General features: G+C 41.2%; 1 protein-coding gene across 1 annotated transcript in view; it reads left to right on the top strand.

The window, feature by feature from the left end:
- The window catches only part of DISC1 (DISC1 scaffold protein), a 418,421-nt gene extending 401,256 nt beyond the window's left edge, over window positions 1-17,165 (top strand). Inside the window, exons 12-13 of the mRNA XM_054446009.2 lie at window positions 2,415-2,532; window positions 12,699-17,165. Of these exons, the coding sequence (XP_054301984.1) occupies window positions 2,415-2,532; window positions 12,699-12,838 (258 nt within the window). The 3' untranslated portion in view covers window positions 12,839-17,165. The remainder of the gene's footprint in view (window positions 1-2,414; window positions 2,533-12,698) is intronic.
- The last annotated feature ends 956 nt before the right edge of the window (window positions 17,166-18,121 follow it).

Raw genomic sequence — 18,121 nt, 5'->3', positions numbered from 1 at the left:
GTTCTGAGTCTATGCTTTTTCTCTCTTTAAATGTGTTTTCAGTCATATATATTTTCCTGTTAACACTATATTTTTCTCCTTCCTGTATGATTTGTGGTTTCATGACCGTCAATCATTTTTTCCCAGATGTTCTTTTTCTTAGTGTCTCGTTTATTTCATGTGTGATGACGGCATTGGTCATTATCCAGTGTCTACACTTCCGTGTAATCTCCTACCCTCAATTCACATCTTTGACTGATTATTTTAGGATCAATAAAAAAAAATATGTATACACACATATATATGTATATATATGTGTGTGTATATGTGTGTGTATATATATTTATATTTATCTGTGATTTTTATGTATTTGCTGTCTTCTCGCCACTGTTATGGTCAATTTTGAGTAAACCTTCAAGGGTGCTTCACATTAAAGTTCCTTTGTGTCCATATGTCCCCACAATTGTATGTTATTGCCACTAGATTTCTTTTCTATATACACTTACTTGCAGTAAATGTGTAGAGCTCATTCTGTAGCTTGTAGCTCATTCTTCAGTATACTAGACTTCTCCAATATTTACAATAGTTATTTGCAGTTCCCATTAGCACTATTTTATTCTAAGGTAGTTGGCCATTGGCATGTAAATTTTAAAGCTAATATAGCAAAAGTCAAACTATATACCTGGATTTAATTGTTATTTGTGGACTCTGATTATAATATTATATAATGCATAATCTCCAGAATTTTTAACAGTGACTATTACCACACACCTGGGCATTTTGTTGTTATTGTTGGGTATTCATTGTAGCTTTTGTAGTAAACTTGTAGTTTAAGCTGAATATATATCTTAATAGCTTCCCTTAAGCATTATTTTTTTCGAGACAGAATCTTGCTCTGTTGCCCAGGCTGGAGTGCAGTGGTGCAATCTCAGATCACCGCAACCTCCGCCTCCTGGGTTCAAGTGATTCTTCTGCCTCAGCCTCCTGAGTAGCTGGGATTACAGGCGCCCACCACCACGCCCAGCTAATTTTTGTATTTTTTCATAGAGACGGGGTTTCACCATGTTGGCCAGACTGGTCTCGAACTCCTGACCTTGTGATCCACCCGCCTCAGCCTCCCAAAGTGCTGGGATTACAGCTGCGAGCCACTGCATCTGGCCTGCAAAAATTTTTCAGTGTATCTTCTAAACTTTTCACTCTTAGTTAAGGAAATATTACCTTTACATTTAAGTTTTAATTCTGAGCTCATTTCTTGCTTTTCCCCCTGCTTTATTCTAAGAATCTCTATCTTCTGTTCTCATTTTCTTAACCTTGTTTATTGTTTTCCTTTACAAGTCTGTGGCCTTCTACATGCCCAGGATTCAACTTGGGGCCCTGGGATGAATGACTAACCCATGGCCCTTACCTCACTTGAGTGAACACAGAACTTATCAGAATGGTTGCACTACAAGGTGAAATTATTATTTGGGGCCTTTGAAGGAAAGAAGGAAAGGTTGGGTTTCAGAGAAGAATGGGGAAGAATGCATGGGCAAAAAGAACAGCATGAGAGAGGGCAATGGGGTTAGTCCGGTTGGCAAAGCTTAGCTTGCCTTTAGGAGAGTAGAGGGGATACAGCTGAACCATGGGCTTTGTGGCAGGTCATATGAAGGCAGAGTTTAGACTCTGCTCTGTGGTGGTTTCGTGCAGGAAAGTGACATAAAGAAGGCCCTTTTCTGGCTCATAGAAATAAGTTTGAAGGGAAAAAGTGAGAGAAGGAAGAGCTCTAAGACTCAACTGTTCATTCATCAAATCAATCAATACTACGCACCTGTCATGTGCCAGATACTATGCCAGGGGCTCTAGAGCCAGCAGCAAAAAGACATCATCATCCTGCTCTTATGGGGCTTAAGCTCCCGTGTATGGTGGTGGTAGCAGCGGCTATATATGCAATATACACCTCATGGCACTTAAATTCTAGCATTCAGGGACTGTGGTCAGTGTGTAAACAACCATGTTCAGTGCCCTAGTCAATTCCTGTGTCCTTAAAGGAAGATTCCCTTTGTGCTTACAGGTTAGCCCAGTTGCTCCTGTGACCCCTCTCTCCACTTTTTTTAGAATACCTATTAAATTTTGAATTTGCCCATTGATACAGCGGGAAGATTCAGGGTTTCTGTTTGATAAATCCACTTCGGGACTTGACATACTGGAAGCAGCACTTTGAAATGACCAGACAAGGGAGGTAGCCTGTGGAACTGTGTAGACAAAGCTCATTCTTTGGTCATAACTTGAAATCAGTTCACAACTTCTCAAGTTTGATCTCCAGGGGAGACACAGGCCCTAGCACAATTCTGACTGAGGTGCAGAAACTGGGAGAGCTCTTTCCATGAAGCTTCCCTTTGTGTACTGTCTGTGTTCACAGCTCTAACAAGTGATCTTGTTTTCCCCCCTCTCGCCAGGAATCTTACATCCTTTCTGCAGAACTTGGAGAAAAGTGTAAAGACATAGGCAAGAAGCTATTATACTTGGAAGATCAACTTCACACAGCAATCCACAGTCACGATGAAGATCTCATTCATATCCTTTTCATCTTGCAGATTAAGCAAGGCGAAGTTATTTTATAAAAGAAAGTCTTTAAAAGGTAGTTTTTTCATGCCTCAGAAGATGGCAACAAGTAGATGCTGCTGTTATTTATAGTGCAGAGCTCCTCAGATCTCTGAGATTATCAGGTATGAAACGTTTTCGCTCTAGTTTTCAGTAAGCAATTCAGTTATTTTTTTTCTTTTCTTTTCTTTTTTTTTTGAGACAGAGTCTTGCTTTTGATGCCCAGGCTGGAGTGCAATGGTGTGATCTCGGCTCACTGCAACCTCCACCTCCTGGATTCAAGCAATTCTCCTGCCTCAGCCTCCTGAGTAGCTGGGATTACAGGCACCCGCCAGCACACCCAGCTAACTTTTTTGTATTTTTAGTAGAGACAGGGTTTTGCCATGTTTGCCAGGCTGGTCTAGAACTCCTGACCTCAAGTGATCCGCCCGCATTGGCCTCCCAAAGTGCTGGGATTACAGGCTTGAGGCACTGCATCCGGCTGCAATTCAGTATTTTTAATTGCTAAACCCAACCACTAACAATTAAGTTCAGACATGCACACAAGGAAGCCAAAGCCAAACGCAGTTTCCAGTGGGTGTAAAGCCGGCTCTGTGTGGCCCTGGTGAAGGAAAACAGTTGACTGGCTCGTTTTCCTATGAGCTTTTTCAATACCAAGCATCCTAAATCCACCTCTGAATTTCTTTATCTAGCAACTCTACCTAGTAATGGGCAGTAGAGTAACAAAGCAAACAGGACTTTAGATTATTTCCTTTCAACTTCTAACCATGTACACATGGTTGAACTCAATTTAGTCCTTTCTGGTTTCCGGTGATAGAATTTCTTGCACCAGACTTAATATCCTTGGTGTCACAACTACAGACACCTTCATCAAAACTAGCTGCTAGTGAGCAAAATGGCCTGAGAACATACTGGCTTAGGTGTGCATCCATATGAAGCACTCCATTCTGTGTTGATCTGTGGACGCAGTTTGTCACTGGTTAGTTCCGCTGAGAGCAAACGGGTGGGTACACAATGGGTGAAGGGATATGTAGCCCTATATCCTTTCAGTTATTTAATCACAAGTTGACACTTCTCTAGCTAAAAACACTTCCCTATTCATTCATCTTTCTATTCAGTAGAATGTCTTTTATTAGATGCGTTTGTGGGAAATTTAGCTATTTTGGTCTTTGCTTGTCATTGCTGTCTTACTTTTTAGAATTCCAGTTTTTACCATACTTTATGGGCCGTGTGTGTGTGTGTGTGTGTGTGTGTGTGTGTAAGTAGCTTTGAATGACCAAGGATTAATCTTAGTCACAAATACTCAGATCTGTGATTTAATGATGATCCAATGCTACGCTTCCTTCCTTGTTATAACTTTACATTTTCGACCTTGTTTATTAATCTGGGCAGAAAATTTCTTCAACTTAATCTGCAATGATTTTCACATTGCTTTAGGTAGATTTTGAAAAGCAGATATTCTGTTCTTCATAATTTCCTGCCTCTTAAAAATCTTGTATTTAAGCTATTATCAGAAAGTTTCCCAAAGAAGCATAGAAACATAGAATAAGGATGGCGTTTTTATTTATTCCATGTTCATGGGGCCACAAATCTTTGAGCACATGTAAGGGGGTATGGCTTCCAGCAAATGGGCAGATGACGGGGCACAGAGGAGCAACCCACTGCAGAGTCAATGGATATGAAGCAGTTCCTGTTCCCCAGCTCAGCAGATGGGGAGTTCCTAAGTGGGTTGTACCTCTGTCTTCAGGTAGCAGTTCTGAGGGCTGCAGTCAGGGTTCTGTGCTGGTCTCGTTGTGAAATTTTCTAAAAGGTTAGTTTGATTCTGGGGAATTGGATCTTATTTTTACTAGAGCTGGGGAGGCAGCTCTAGTAAAGACCCCTGAGAAGAAAGGGGTTGAGTAGTGTTTAAACAAGATCATTTTAGTTTTTCCACAGCTGATCCAAGCCAGATTTAGTAGCAGTGGGATCATGGACAAGTGATAATGCCTCTTTAAGCATTAGGGTTCCCATCAGTAACGTCAGGATAACATACACCTCTAAGGTTTTTATGGGGGTTAAATAAGGCTATATTCACAATGTACATTTAATTCAGCCATGGATAAGTGCATGATTTTAGGTAGAAAAGTGTTATCCAAGTCCATTTGTCTCACAGTTCTTAGTATGTTAGTCACAAGCTCCAAGAACATCCCATTTATACACAAAAAGTTTCAAGTTAGATTGATTCAACTATTTTGTAATAAATGCTTGAAGGAATCAATCAGTAACTCCACAGTGGCTTAGATGAAAAGTCATTTAATTCTAATAAAACTTCTATAAATAGATAGGGATTATTATCCCTACTTGACAGTTGAAAAAAACAAGGCTTGGGAACGACTTGGCTGACACAAGGTCATTTCTGATGACTAGCAGAACTTTCCAGCCACAAGCCCCATAGTCCTATTTGGCCCATCAGAAAGCAGCCATTGCCTATAAGTAAATGGACAGGTCTGTTCCATGGAACACACAATTACTTTAAATTTTTAAGCTATAATAAAAGTATTTTACTGAGGTTACGTTTTTTGAGAATTTCACTGATCTCTGTTGTGAAAAGTGGAGAAGCACTGGTTTAGGTACTGAAGTCAGCTCTCTCCCTCCCTCCAATAAAATCTACACCACAATATGGATTTCAACCCAGACTTTTCTTTGAATCCCAGCCTTTTGTTCTGTCACTGATTGAGAATAAATACACAGAAGGTGTCTTTGAATTCATACAAAGCGGCACTTAAATTTGAGTGGAACATTATGCCCTAAGATAGAAAGACGTGTTTACAAGGCTCTATGGAGGCTCCCCTACACAAACCAAAGCCGTTGTTTCAAATTAGAGCTTATCTAGAGATTCAGAGAGGCTGCCAGAATCCTCCAGCCAAACTCTGACTGGTTTGTATTTCCATGTTTGATCAAAGATATAATGCTGAGTGTGGCTGAAAGAAACAGCTTGTTATCAACAATACAGAAGGATTGCACAGTGAGTGCAGTGTTTTGTTTGATTCCATTAAGCACGCTGCCAGAACCTACTGTGCATGTGAGGTAGAGGGTACCCAATTAATCTAAGTCCACATTGGAATGTGATTAGTGTAAGCCCACATTGGACGTCCACATCTGAAAGATTCAAGCCACAGATGCTACCATGGATGTTTATTCTTTGTGTGGAAAACACTCAGTTTTTGCATAAACCATGTGTGTGCATAAGGGCTATTAGTGTGGCATCAACAGAGGTTAGGGGTGGGCAGTGGGACTGAGTTTCCAAATAGGTCCTTGTGGCCTCCTGATTTAATATCCGAGTTATGGGCAGCCTCATGGCTGTCTCCTACTTTTATCAAGAAGGCACTGATTGACAAATCCAAGGAGGGAGAGGAAAGAGCCTTTGCCTCTTCATCATCCTGACAGGCTCACCAATTACATGTAGCATGACCAAAGAACAACACAAGCATCAGCTACTGTGGCAGCGAGTGTCTGAAAACAGTCTGCACCATTAATTGGGAGAGCTGGTGGTGGAGAGGTGGCTCACGCCTAGTGCCTGAGAAGGGGACAGGAGGTGTGATTTCACGGCCAGTCAAGTTGGGACTTCCAGGAGCATTACTGTGAGTCTCTAGTGCATTTTCACAGTCATCTGGGGTCCTAATTAGCAGTATGTTTTGAAAAACATTTTGACTGTGTGCAATGTCTCCTCCACGCTCAAAATGTTGTAACCAAAAACCTTCCAAATTAAGGTGGATTTTTAAGCAGGAATTTTCTCATTTTCTTCCTCCTTCAATTTCTACAACACACTTTCAAAGGAAAAGAAGTACACCTGTGATATGTACATTTTTGGCATATTTCAAAGCCCTCAGGGCAGTTCTGCCTGGCCTTCAGTCATAGACGAGGTAGAGACACTCTGATTCTATTTGCGGTTGTATTTACATCCATGTCTGGGAAGCCCTTATGGAATTCTATTTCTCTGCTTATTTGAAGTGCATGGTGCCCAATTGATTAGTTTTGGTGGTGCTTAAGGGCATGCTCTAAATACATCCAGGTTTGTGCACAAACACCACAGCTCCGTAGGACCCTTGTTTTGTTCAACTTTCCAAATTTTAGCTTGAACAGACAAAGGTAATTACAGTTTTGGGAGATTGTCCTGCCTCCTTGGAGATGTTTTCCACTTCTAGAGCTGAGGGGCTGGAAGAGGGATCATGAGGATCATGGAGCTCCACTCACATAGTTTATAGATAAGAAAATCAAGAGCCTGGCCAGGTGCGGTGGCTTACACCTTAATCCCAGCACTTTGGGAGGCTGAGGTGGGTGGATTGTTTGAGACCAGGAGTTTGAGATCAGCCTAGGCAACATGGCAAAACCCTTTCTCTATTAAAAATACAAAAATTAACTGGGCGTGATGGTGCACACCTGTAGTCCCAGCTACTCCAGAGGCATGAGAATTGCTTGAACCCAGGAGGTGGAGGTTGCAGTGAGCTGAGATTGCACATTACTATGCTCCAGCCTGGGCAACAAAGTAAGACACTGCCAAAGAAGGAGGGAGGGAAGGAAGGAAGGAGGGAGAGAGGAGAGAGGAGAGAGAGAGAGAGAACAGGAAGGGAGAAAGGAGAGAGAGAGAAAGAGAGAGAGGAAGGAAGGAAGAAAGGAAGGAAGGAAGGAGAAAGAAAGAGAAAGAAAGAAAAAAAGAAAGAAAGAAAAGAGAAAGCAAGGAAGGAAGGAGGGAGAGAGAGAAGGAGAGAAAAGGAAAGGAAAAGGAAAAGAGGAAAGAAAAGGGAAGGGAAGGGAGAGGGAAAGGAGAAGGGAAGGGAAGAGAAGGGAAGAAGGGAAGGGAGAAGAGACAAGGGAAAGGAGAAGGGAAAGGAAGGGAAGGGAAAAGGGAAAGGAGAAGGGAAGGGAGAAGGGAAGGGAGAAAAGAGGAAGGAAAGAAGGAAAGAAAGAAAGGAAAAGAAAGAAAAGAAAGAAAACCCAGAGCCTAAGATGGCAGTATCTAAAGCTTTGTGTGTGATGGGCTGGTGCAGACATAGTAGTCACAGTTCTTTCCTTAGGCTCTCACTTGGCTTTGGAGTGGGACGAGGAAGAGTTGGAGCCCCACAGTGGGTGGGGGAGGGCAAGGGCATAGACACAGGACTGTCTTGCTGCTGGCTGAGCACGAGGTGGGCTTGGCACAAGGTAGGCAATACAGTTTCCGTGTACAAGCATCAAATCCTTTGAATCAAGTCTTGGGTATAGTCAAGGTTTTCCTCTTTGCTCTTAAAAGACTGATCCTCATGGCTTTTCCATGAGAATCTCCAATACTAAATTCTCCAGCACTATGGGCTGTAGTGGCTACCCAGGAAGGAATGGTGGTAGGAAGAAATAATGTAGCAAAGGAGCAGCACTTTAAGGATAAGAGGGTCCCTTATCCGAAATGCTTGGGACTAGAAGTGTTTTGAAGTTCTGCTTTTTTCAGATTGTGGAATATTTGCACTATACTTACCAGTGGAGCATACCAAATCCAAAAATCCAAAATCTGAAATGTTCCAATGAGCATTTCCTTTGAACATCACGTCAGTGCTCAGAAGGTTTTGGATTCTGGAGCATTTCAAATTTTGGATTTGGGGATTTGGGATGCTCAACTTGTTCTATTGTTTCTTTTTGAATCAAACTAGGTCAGATGAACCGAAGACCTAAATTTGACTAAGCCATTGAAATGCTTACTTGGACACTTCATTGACAGTAAAACACTCAATTGTTTTCTTATAAAAACAGAAGACTCCATCTAAAGAATTCCAGGATCTTTTGCAAATGGTGCCCCAAATGACAATATTGCCTTATCATCTATTCCTGAATACACCTGTCCTGCTGTCTTACTCCTTTGCTAATTGCAAACACAGACATTTTAACAAGTTACATGCTTACCTACCACGTGGATAGTCTATTCCAAGGAGGTAGAGAATGGCCTTGGGTTCCAAAGGTGTTTTAAAGATGTTAGGATGTTCATCCCTGTGACGTTGTTAAAATGAATCTGCTAATTTTCTTAGATACCACAGGTACTTGGTGGCATATCTGTTACAGGGGGCAGATACTTAGCTACTCAGGTCCCTAAGGCACAGGCCTCATAAGAATTATTCTGCTTTTTTGAGGCCTATTCTTGTAGTTAGGTGCAGTTGGCACCTCTATTGTAGTTTTGGAATTTGCCTAAATTTTCAATAGTTTTGGAATTTGCCTAAAATTTCAATTTGCCTAAAATTCCAATTGTTTTTCAGCTCTTTGACAACAATTAAGGTCAAGGTCAAGTGTTTCAATGGGCTTCAACTATGAGCTTATTGGATTAGTGATCAGAAAATCTGATTATAGCTACTACTTAGCCTTAAGATCTTGCTTAGATGTATCAAATGAGATAGTTTATTTTTCTGTAAGTCAGTGAGAAAATGTTGTAAAACACTTTTTTTTAATTTATAGTTCAATATGAATGCCAGACTTATATCTGTTTTCTACTCAGCATCTTCTCTTGGCTAATAAGCTTGTCTAACTTACCCTGTCTAAAATCCAATTCCTTCCCGCCTCTACCAAAAACACCAAACGCTCATTCCTAGTCCTCTCCTTCTCAATAAAATACAGATGTGTTTTTCTAATTATTTGCTCAGATAAAAAATCAGGGAGTCCTTCTTAATGCCTTTTCCATTTTCCATATCCCACGTCCAGTCTGTCACCATATGCTCTTGGTTGTATCTGCAAAACACATCCAGAATCTAGCCACCTCTCCTACCTCTGCTGCCACTGCCCTGTTCAAGCCATGATTGTTTCTTGCCTGAACTATTGCAGTGGTCTCCTAACTGGTCACTTTATGCTTCCACCCTTAGCCTCTTTAATCCATTCTCAGCACAGCAGCCAAACTGATGATGTCACCCCTCTGCTCCAAGTCCTCCCACGGCTCCTCCCATCTCACTGTGAACACAGCACAGCTGGACATACTATCAACATGGCGCCTGTTTACTTTCTGCTGCACTCATAGGTATTTATGTCATCTATGATGGCCGTGACTTTGATTCACTCCTATGCTGCTGTGTCCATAACATTTGTTAACACACAGTAGAAACTCAGGAAACATTTGAATGTTTGAATGAATGAAAGAAAGAAAGAAGATCTCTCTCTGCACTTTCATTTCTCCCAACTGCTTAACAGGGAAATGTTTCCAGTGGTTTATTTTATGAACATATTGATTTAAATATGAAAGCAATGCATTTCCATTGTGAATATCACAGAAGTATGGAAAATAAAAAAGCTGTTTCCCTCCCAGTGCCTCTACCTAGAGGTCACTACTTTGTCCTCCTGAAGCCTTTTTCTAGACCTATAAATGGCTTATCTCAATAGTCTTGTTTGCAAAATTAGGATCATTCCATATAAATTATTCTACAATGTGCTTTCCCGCACCCCATTCTGCATTTTTTTTTCTGGGGACTTTTCCATTTCAGGACATCCAAAATGCTTTGTAACTCACATTTTGTAAGGGATCATACAGGTGGGTTGATTAGAGAGAAGTACTTTGCAAATAAAATGTGATTTTAATTATTATTTTAACGATTATTACCCCCACAGGCTCATTAAATGAGGTTTCTAGGATTTCTGATGTCTAACCCTGCTTTGACAGAGCCTAAGGTATTTGTTACATCTGTTTTATTAAGAAATAAACCTTAAATCTCATGATGACTCACAAAAGACACTATACTCTCACAAGGAAAAAATATTTCTTTGAACCCTAACCCTATGAGGAAGGTACGAGATTCAGTAATTTACAAGTAGAATAATTAAGCATTGATTGATTTGCCGAGCTTACCATAGCTAGGGAGTTATCTCCTCAAATGCTGGTTTTCTGACACCTCTCTGTGTTAGTGATTGTTGTATGAGCGGCTGATGTGTTAATTTAGTTATGGACTAACTTCGTCCTTTGCTTTTGTAACTTCTCACTCCTTATTTTTAACCTTTTCAGTGGGTTCTGCCAGTGCCAGAAGTTTTATGAGTTTTTAAAGAAACATCACATTTTGGTTCAAGTTCTCTCTCTAAAAATCTTTGTCATCATTTAGCACATTACAAATAGTGGCATGTAGTCCCAGGCTGCATGTCAAAGGTAATTAAATCTCAGGAGTTTGTCAGGATTCATAAACTCCTTAAGCTCCATGGCTGCTCTTCATAGATGTAGCATGACTTTGTGATTAAATTCCAGTTTGGTATTCAGTCTGGGACCACTTATGCTTTTGCTTGTATAAAGTGGTATATGTTTTCACTAAAGATTAGCAGAACTATGCAAGAAATGGAAGCAACCAAAGCCTCTTAAAAAAAAAAAAAAAAAAAAAGAAAGAAAGGTAAATATTGGATTCTTTCCTCCCCTGGTCCCCCTGCTACCCAACTCCCATTTTCCTCAAGTTCAAATGCAAGGAGAGAACCCTAGCAGTAAATGCATGTAAATTACGCAAATGATAGAGTCTGGGGAAGCTTCAAGAGGGTGAAAAACTGCCAGAACTTTTCAGGGTGGTTCAGCACGTTTGCTTAGAAGAGGTTCATTTGCATCATTCCCAGGATCCTCTGGAGTTTCTTGTTCAAAAAAGAAAGGAGGTTGGGCATGGTGGCTCATGCCTGTAATCCCAGCACTTTGGGAGGCCGAGGCAGGCAGACTGCCTGAGGTCAGGGGTTCGAGACCAATGTGGCCAACATGGTGAAACCCCATTTCTACTAAAAATACAAAAATTAGCATGGTGGCCCACACCTATAATCCCAGCTACTTGGGAGGCTGAGGTAGGATTGAAGTGATTGAGAATCACTTCAATCCCGGAGACGGAGGTTGCAGTGAGCCGAGATCGCACCATTGCACTCCAGCCTGGGCTACAAGTGCAAAACTCTGTCTCAAAAAAAAAAAGAAAGAAAAAAGAAAGGAAAAGCTTTCCACAGTGGTTCGTAAGGGTGTCTTTTTCTCTTTTTGTTGCATTGACATTGCACTTTGGGAAAACCACATTGTAGTGTAGGTGGTCTGTAAACAGTCAGACTCCCTTTCCCAAAGCTCCCCATTCCCTCCATGTCTGATCTAGTACTGTTGGAGTGGTCTGGCTTCATGTGATGACTTCAGCATATTTAGGTGGTGTCAACATATTTCTACTTTCTCCCTTGGTCCCTGTTGGATGAAAGTGGATCAGTTTGCTTGTTAAACCCAACTCACCCTGCATTTGCGTTAGAGTTGTTCTGACTACAAGTAAAAAGGGAAAGGATGAACTGGATGTATGGACAGAAAAACCACTGTCGGTTAAACATTCCCCTGCTTGAACACCCAGACGAGAACCCGTTTCTTAAAAGAACTACAGCCTTATCTATTACTGTTTGCTAAGTTCTCTATGATTGTTTTCTCCATGTGAGAAATAACTTTATAGGTTAGAAAACTAACAGCCCAACAGCTTAAGAAAAGAAAAGAACCAACCAACCAACCCAGAAAAAGCAAGCTCTCTTTGCCCTTTGATGGACTCTATCTAGTCTTGAGTGCCCTTCCTCGTCCCTGGGAATATACTAATAGATAACAGCAGGTTAGAGCCTGGAGGGGTTTCAAAGTCATCATTTCAAGAGAAAACTGAGGCTTTAACTGGTTTGCACAGGGTGACAAGGCTGGTTAATGGTGAACAGAGACCATGTTAATAACTGAGTCTGCTCCAGTATGCCTCTCCCTACTTATGGCAACCCCAAATCCTGTATTTCTCAAGGAGATTTTGATTTCAAGCATTCTACCTTTTCCACTGCAAGAGTATTTGCATCTGACAGTTGCCCTACCCCAACCTGGGGCTTAGTCGGAGTTATGGTCACGCCAACCGCATATCATTGACCATCTGAGTTGGCCATCTGTCTCGGCTAAGAGCTGACTCTTCCATTTCCTTTTTAAGACCTGACTTGAGAGAGTCAATACCTCAGGCATTGTAGAAATTGCGGTCATTCTTAAAAGAAAAAGTGTAAAGTTTATATTAATATTTAATTCATACAATTGGAAAGAACTTTAAACTGCAATTAGGTGTCAGTACCCATCTGCTTCCAGCAGGCTCACATGCTCTTCGATCCCTCAGAGGCCGCAGAGGGCCACGATCACCTTCGAGTGTGCTCCTTAACAACGTGCCCACAGTCTCTCAGGAGGGAGCTCCAGATGGTGAAGGAAACTCTGCAGGCCATGATCCTGCAGCTCCAGCCAGCAAAGGAGGCGGGGGAAAGAGAAGCTGCAGCTTACTGCATGACAGCTGGTGTCCACGAAGCACAAACCTGAGGAGTGACAGGATGGGGGAGGGAGGTGGGCCACCATGTTTGGACCCGGGGGGCTGCCCTCCCCTCCCCCTGCATAACTAAGGTGCCTGAATCAATTACGGAGATACAGAGCCTTGAGGTCTTTCAGTGGAAAGGTGGTTCGTGTTCATTCTCATGAGTCTGAAACTGAGGAGTCTGCAAATTGGAATATGGAGAGAGAGACTGATTTGCTGCATTTCCTTCTAAATGTCACTCAAAAATTTCTTTTCTATGTCATTCTTGGGAATGTCTTGCACAGGATTTGAGAATAGTTTCATCTCAGCCCCCATTAGAGAGAAGTTGGGGTGAATTCCGGAAAAATGTCTCTTTTTCCTGTGCCATTTGCCTTCTGCTGCAACTAAAATATTTCCTGATTCAAGATTCTATAAAAAGGAAACCAAGCATAAGACTCTGTCATCATACCTGTTACACGTTCCTACAGGTGCACAATCTAAGAGAGCTAATTAACCTCAGAGTCTGGAGTTAACAGCTTTTCACCTTACTTCTCCTGTGATCTAATATTATCTTAGAAAAATTAATATGCAATTTCCAAAAGATATTTTGGTAAGACAACAGCCTCTCAGTGATATGCCACCTTTCAATTTTCCTTTTGTGGCAATGATTGCATCTGAAGAAAGGATCCCTGAGAGTCTCTGTTTCATCAGGACATTCTGAAATTTACCCACAGTGAGGCTGTGGATGGATCAGGGGACCTGTATAAAATGTTTGAGCCTGTTCCATTTTCCCATGGAACCTGTTTCACTCAATGCCAGGCAGTGCAGCATTTAGGAAAGCAGTGCAGTACTCAGTAAGGCAGTGCGGTACTCAGTAACACAATACAGTACTCAGGCAGTGCAGTACTCAGGAAGTGCAGTACTCAGTAAGACAGTGCAGTGCTCAGTAAGGTAGTGCAGTACTCAGTAACAGTGTAGTACTCAGTAACACAGTGAAGTACTCAGTAATACAGGACAGTATTCAGTAAGGCAGTGAAGTACTCAGTAATACAATACAGTACTCAGTTAGGCAGTGCAGTACTCAGGAATGCAGCACAGTACTCAGGCAGTGCAATACTCAGTGTGGTACTCAGTAACACAGTGCAGTACTCAGTGCAGTACTCTGTAACACAGTGCAGTACTCAGTAATACAGTACAGTACTCAGTAAGACAGTGCAGTACTCAGTAAGGCAGTGCAATACTCAGTAACACAGTGCAGTACTCAGTAATACAGTACAGTACTCAGTAAGGCAGTACGGTACTCAGTAAAGCAATGCAATGCTCAGTAACTGTGCAGTGCTCAATAAGGCAATGCAGCGCTCAGTAAGGCAGTGGAGTGCTCAGTAACACAGTGTAGTACTCAGAAGGACAGCACAGTACTCAGTAACACAGGGCAGCTAGTACTCAGTACTATAAGTACTGAGTACTTATATAGGCAATGTAGTACTCAGTAAATCAGTGCAGTACTCAGTAATGCAAGGGCATTTCAGGCTCCTGCTGGGCTGCTTCTTTGGCCCAGCTGGGACTCCTATTGAGACAGCTGCAAAACAGGCTGATTTCAATTAGGCAGCACTTCCCAAAGTGCACTGAGGAAGGTGGCCCCAAGAGAAGCTCTCTAAACAAAGGAGTACCCTCTCCGGTCAAGTACCTTTGGTAAATACACCATACCATAATATCTGCTTGGAGAACCACAATGCACATTAGCATATTAGTCTGAGAAAGAACTTATAGTAAGGAAACTCACTTGATTTTATCTAACCTCAAACTTTCCAAGTTTAATGGATCATGAATTTTTTTCATGTAACTCCTATTCATATCCCATAGATCTAGTATTGTACAGCACTGCATTCTCTGAGAAAGTCCCAGTCCAAACTCTGATTTACATCACTTTAGAAACCATGCTCACACTTTTGCAGAGTGTTGAGCTTAATAACCACCTGCCACAGATTGGTAAATTTAATCCAGTGGTTGTTCTGTTTGTGCTTCTGTTCTCATTTATGTGTTTAGGGATAGTGAAGTTCCTGCCTTCACTAGGATCCACGGATATGAGACCATTTTTGTCATTTCCTGAAGTCACACTGGCGTTTCCAGAAGGCATCTGGTGCTTTGCTCAGCCTTCCATGCTGTGCAGCACTTCTGTCCTCAGTCAAGGAGATGGCCGTGCTTAAGCCAGCAGTTGGCTGGGATCCGGGAAACAAAGCAAAAGCACAATATGTGAATGTGCTGATTGTGTTCCCTATGGCTTTATCTCGAGCAAAATACACTCTACATATTTTAATAATAAGTATAATTAGCTTGTTCCTGGACTTCATTTTCAATGATGAACCAAATTCCTGAATTATTTATAATTGTGTCTAAAGAAAATTATGAACTGGTCACATGGCACTTGGAATCCTTGAATTAATTCCAGTGAAGCAAAACTTGGGAAGAGTCAGGATTGGCCACATTGCCAATAACAAATTCCTACTTCGACATATGTCTTTTCAAAAAGCCTCCCAGACACAAGACATCTTAACCGTCACTAGCCCAAGTGTTTTGTATTACTCAGACACCATCATGAAATAATTCTGTGAGGTCATGATGTATTTGAAAATTCTGCAAGTTAATAACTGCCTTGAATTGTTTGAACCCCAAATAAGGGTTCTTTGGTACCTCTAGTAGATAGTGTGTTCATTTCACTGCTGCAAATTTTGAAGTATTTAGGCAGGTGAGTAATGTTTTAACTCATCTGTTGTCTTTGCTTGGTCTTAGAGTGTCATTCAGAAAGTCTTCTAAGGGCCAGAGTGCTTCTTCTGGCTACACAAACTTCTCAGGACAACCCCACTGTCTTAAGCCACTTTGACCCTGGGAGACACAGGACTGTGTATCCTCAATCATACTATACAGCAGTTTTTGTCAGGGGAACATAAAAATATCCAAGAGAGGTTAGGACTTAGATTTAAAAGCATCAAAACAACAACAATGGAAATTTATGTTGGAGATAGCCAAGACCACAAGCAAAAGCACATACTGGAAATGATGAGTTAGAATCTGATTTGACTGGGATGTGGTGTGAGAATATAAGTGTGATATTATACTGTCTGCCTTGCTGGAATGCTGGCTTTCAAATGGTCACCCATTTTTCTTTCACTGGCCTGAGTTAGGACATGCTGTCTATCAGTAATAGTCCCAGTTCCATCCAACTTTCTGAAATTTCATTTTTTTTTTGAGATGGAGTCTCGCTCTGTCACCCAAGTTGGAGTGCAGTGGCCCCACAATCTCGGCTCACTGCAGCCTCCACCTCCCGTGTACAAGCTATTCTACTGCCTCAGCCTCCCAAGTAGCTGGGATTACAGGCATTCGCCACCAGGCCCTGCTGATTTTTGTATTTTTAGTAGAGACAGGGTTTCACCATGTTGGCCAGGAGGGTCTCAAACTCCTGACCTCAGGCGATCCACCCCCACCTCGGCCTCCGAAAGTGCTGCGATTATAAGCGTGAGCCACTGCACCTGGCCAACTTTCTGAAATTTCAAAACTGAATTGATCCTTCTCCAAGTTAGTATATAATATTGGAAACTTGTCTTTCCCTGCAGTAAGGCTTGTTTCCCCACCCCGGAAACATGTAAGGGTTGGTACCATGCTAAGCCCTTACCATGCTAAGCCCTTTACAGTCATATCCTATAATCCCCATATCAACCTTATAAGGAAGGTGTTTGTAGATGATGCAACTGAGCCTTAAGGGGACTAATTCCCTTTTTCTAAGGCACAGAGCGGGTAAAATGTGAAGTAATAGTGAACCTAACAGTCAGAGACAGGCAGCATGCTCTTAACTAGTGCTCTTCCCAAAGTTCCTTTAATGTCCTTTTGAGATTTTGAGCCATGGAACTTATTTGTTCACCTGGTTAAGAACTCATGGCCACTGTGGAAATCTTGGCTGGGGAGTCAAAGAAACTGAGCCTGGGGCAAACAAGGCTTCCCACACTGCCAGGGGAGCCTCACTGTGAAGTCTAGGCTCAGACAGGCTTCAACAAATCTATTCACCCCACCATCATCCTAACCTAACCATTCCCCAGTCATCCCAGGAACAACCACTCACAGCCTGACACTGGGCTGACTTTCTTGAAGATCCTCATCCAATTGGTGTTTTTCAGAAGTGTTCCAGTATTATGAATTCTGTGTTGTGGAGAAAAGCAACCATGCATTTATTGGTCAATGCCTTCTTGTATATGTAATTCAATACTTTTACTTTTAATATCCTCACCTTATCTAATCTTTGAATTTTGTCATATAATTTATTGCTTCATTAAGGTTACTTTTTGTTATACAAAATAAAAGCTGATATCCAAGCCATGGTGCACCTTGATGATTTTTTGTCCTTTGAAGTATGGATGATAGAAAAATGTATCAGGTTTATTCATCTCATCTTTCTGTTACAGGATGATTAATTGTACAGTTACTTACATCACACAAAACATTTATAATAGAGCCATGCTTTAGAATTGCACGTGTTTACTTTCAGATATCAGCAAATCAGAAAATCATGAAATATTCTATTCCCAGACTCCTAGATTAAGGAAATTGAAAATAACATTACCACTAAGAGTTGAGAACAAGACAAAGATACCCATAATACCACTGAAAATATTTTACTGGAGATACTGGCTAATTTAGTTAGGCAAGAAAAATATAGAAGGGTTACAATTTGGAAAAGAAAAAATAAAGCTTTAATATTCACAGATGATGTTATTGTAAGCTTGAAAACCTAAGAGAATCAGCAGAAAAACTTTTACACATTTAACACAATCAAAATCAACACAACCAAAATCAACAGGCTTCATATATGCAGACAATAATTGGAAGATCAAGTGTAAGAAAAGACCCCATTTTCAATAGCAACAAAAAGCAAGAGAAAATGGCTAAGAATATATTTATATAAGAAATGCATAAGCCTTAGATGAAGGAAATTTTAAGATGAAGGACATGAGACAAGAATTGAATACATGGAAAGACACATTAAGCTTTTGGATAGGAAGGCGGCATAAATTTAAAAATTTCCATCAGTCAATTTATAAATATTTCCTGACCCCAAATGGGACAATAGATGTCTAGTTAGCCCCCATATGCATTCTCCCGTTCATCCTTTTAGCCGTTCTGTGTCTAGACACTTAAACTGCAGAGGTACATGTGTGCAGAATTGCAGGTGTACATTTGTAGCATTGTTTGTAAGGACAAAAATGAGAAACAATCGACATTTTCATTTGCATCAGTTGGAGACTGGTTAAATAAATTATTGT

Source organism: Pongo pygmaeus, chromosome 1 (genome assembly GCF_028885625.2).
Source record: "Pongo pygmaeus isolate AG05252 chromosome 1, NHGRI_mPonPyg2-v2.0_pri, whole genome shotgun sequence".
In the NCBI taxonomy this organism is placed as follows: Eukaryota; Metazoa; Chordata; class Mammalia; order Primates; family Hominidae; genus Pongo; species Pongo pygmaeus.
The sequence above is the reverse complement of the archived record's forward strand: the minus strand, read 5'-3'. Positions and strand labels throughout refer to the sequence as shown.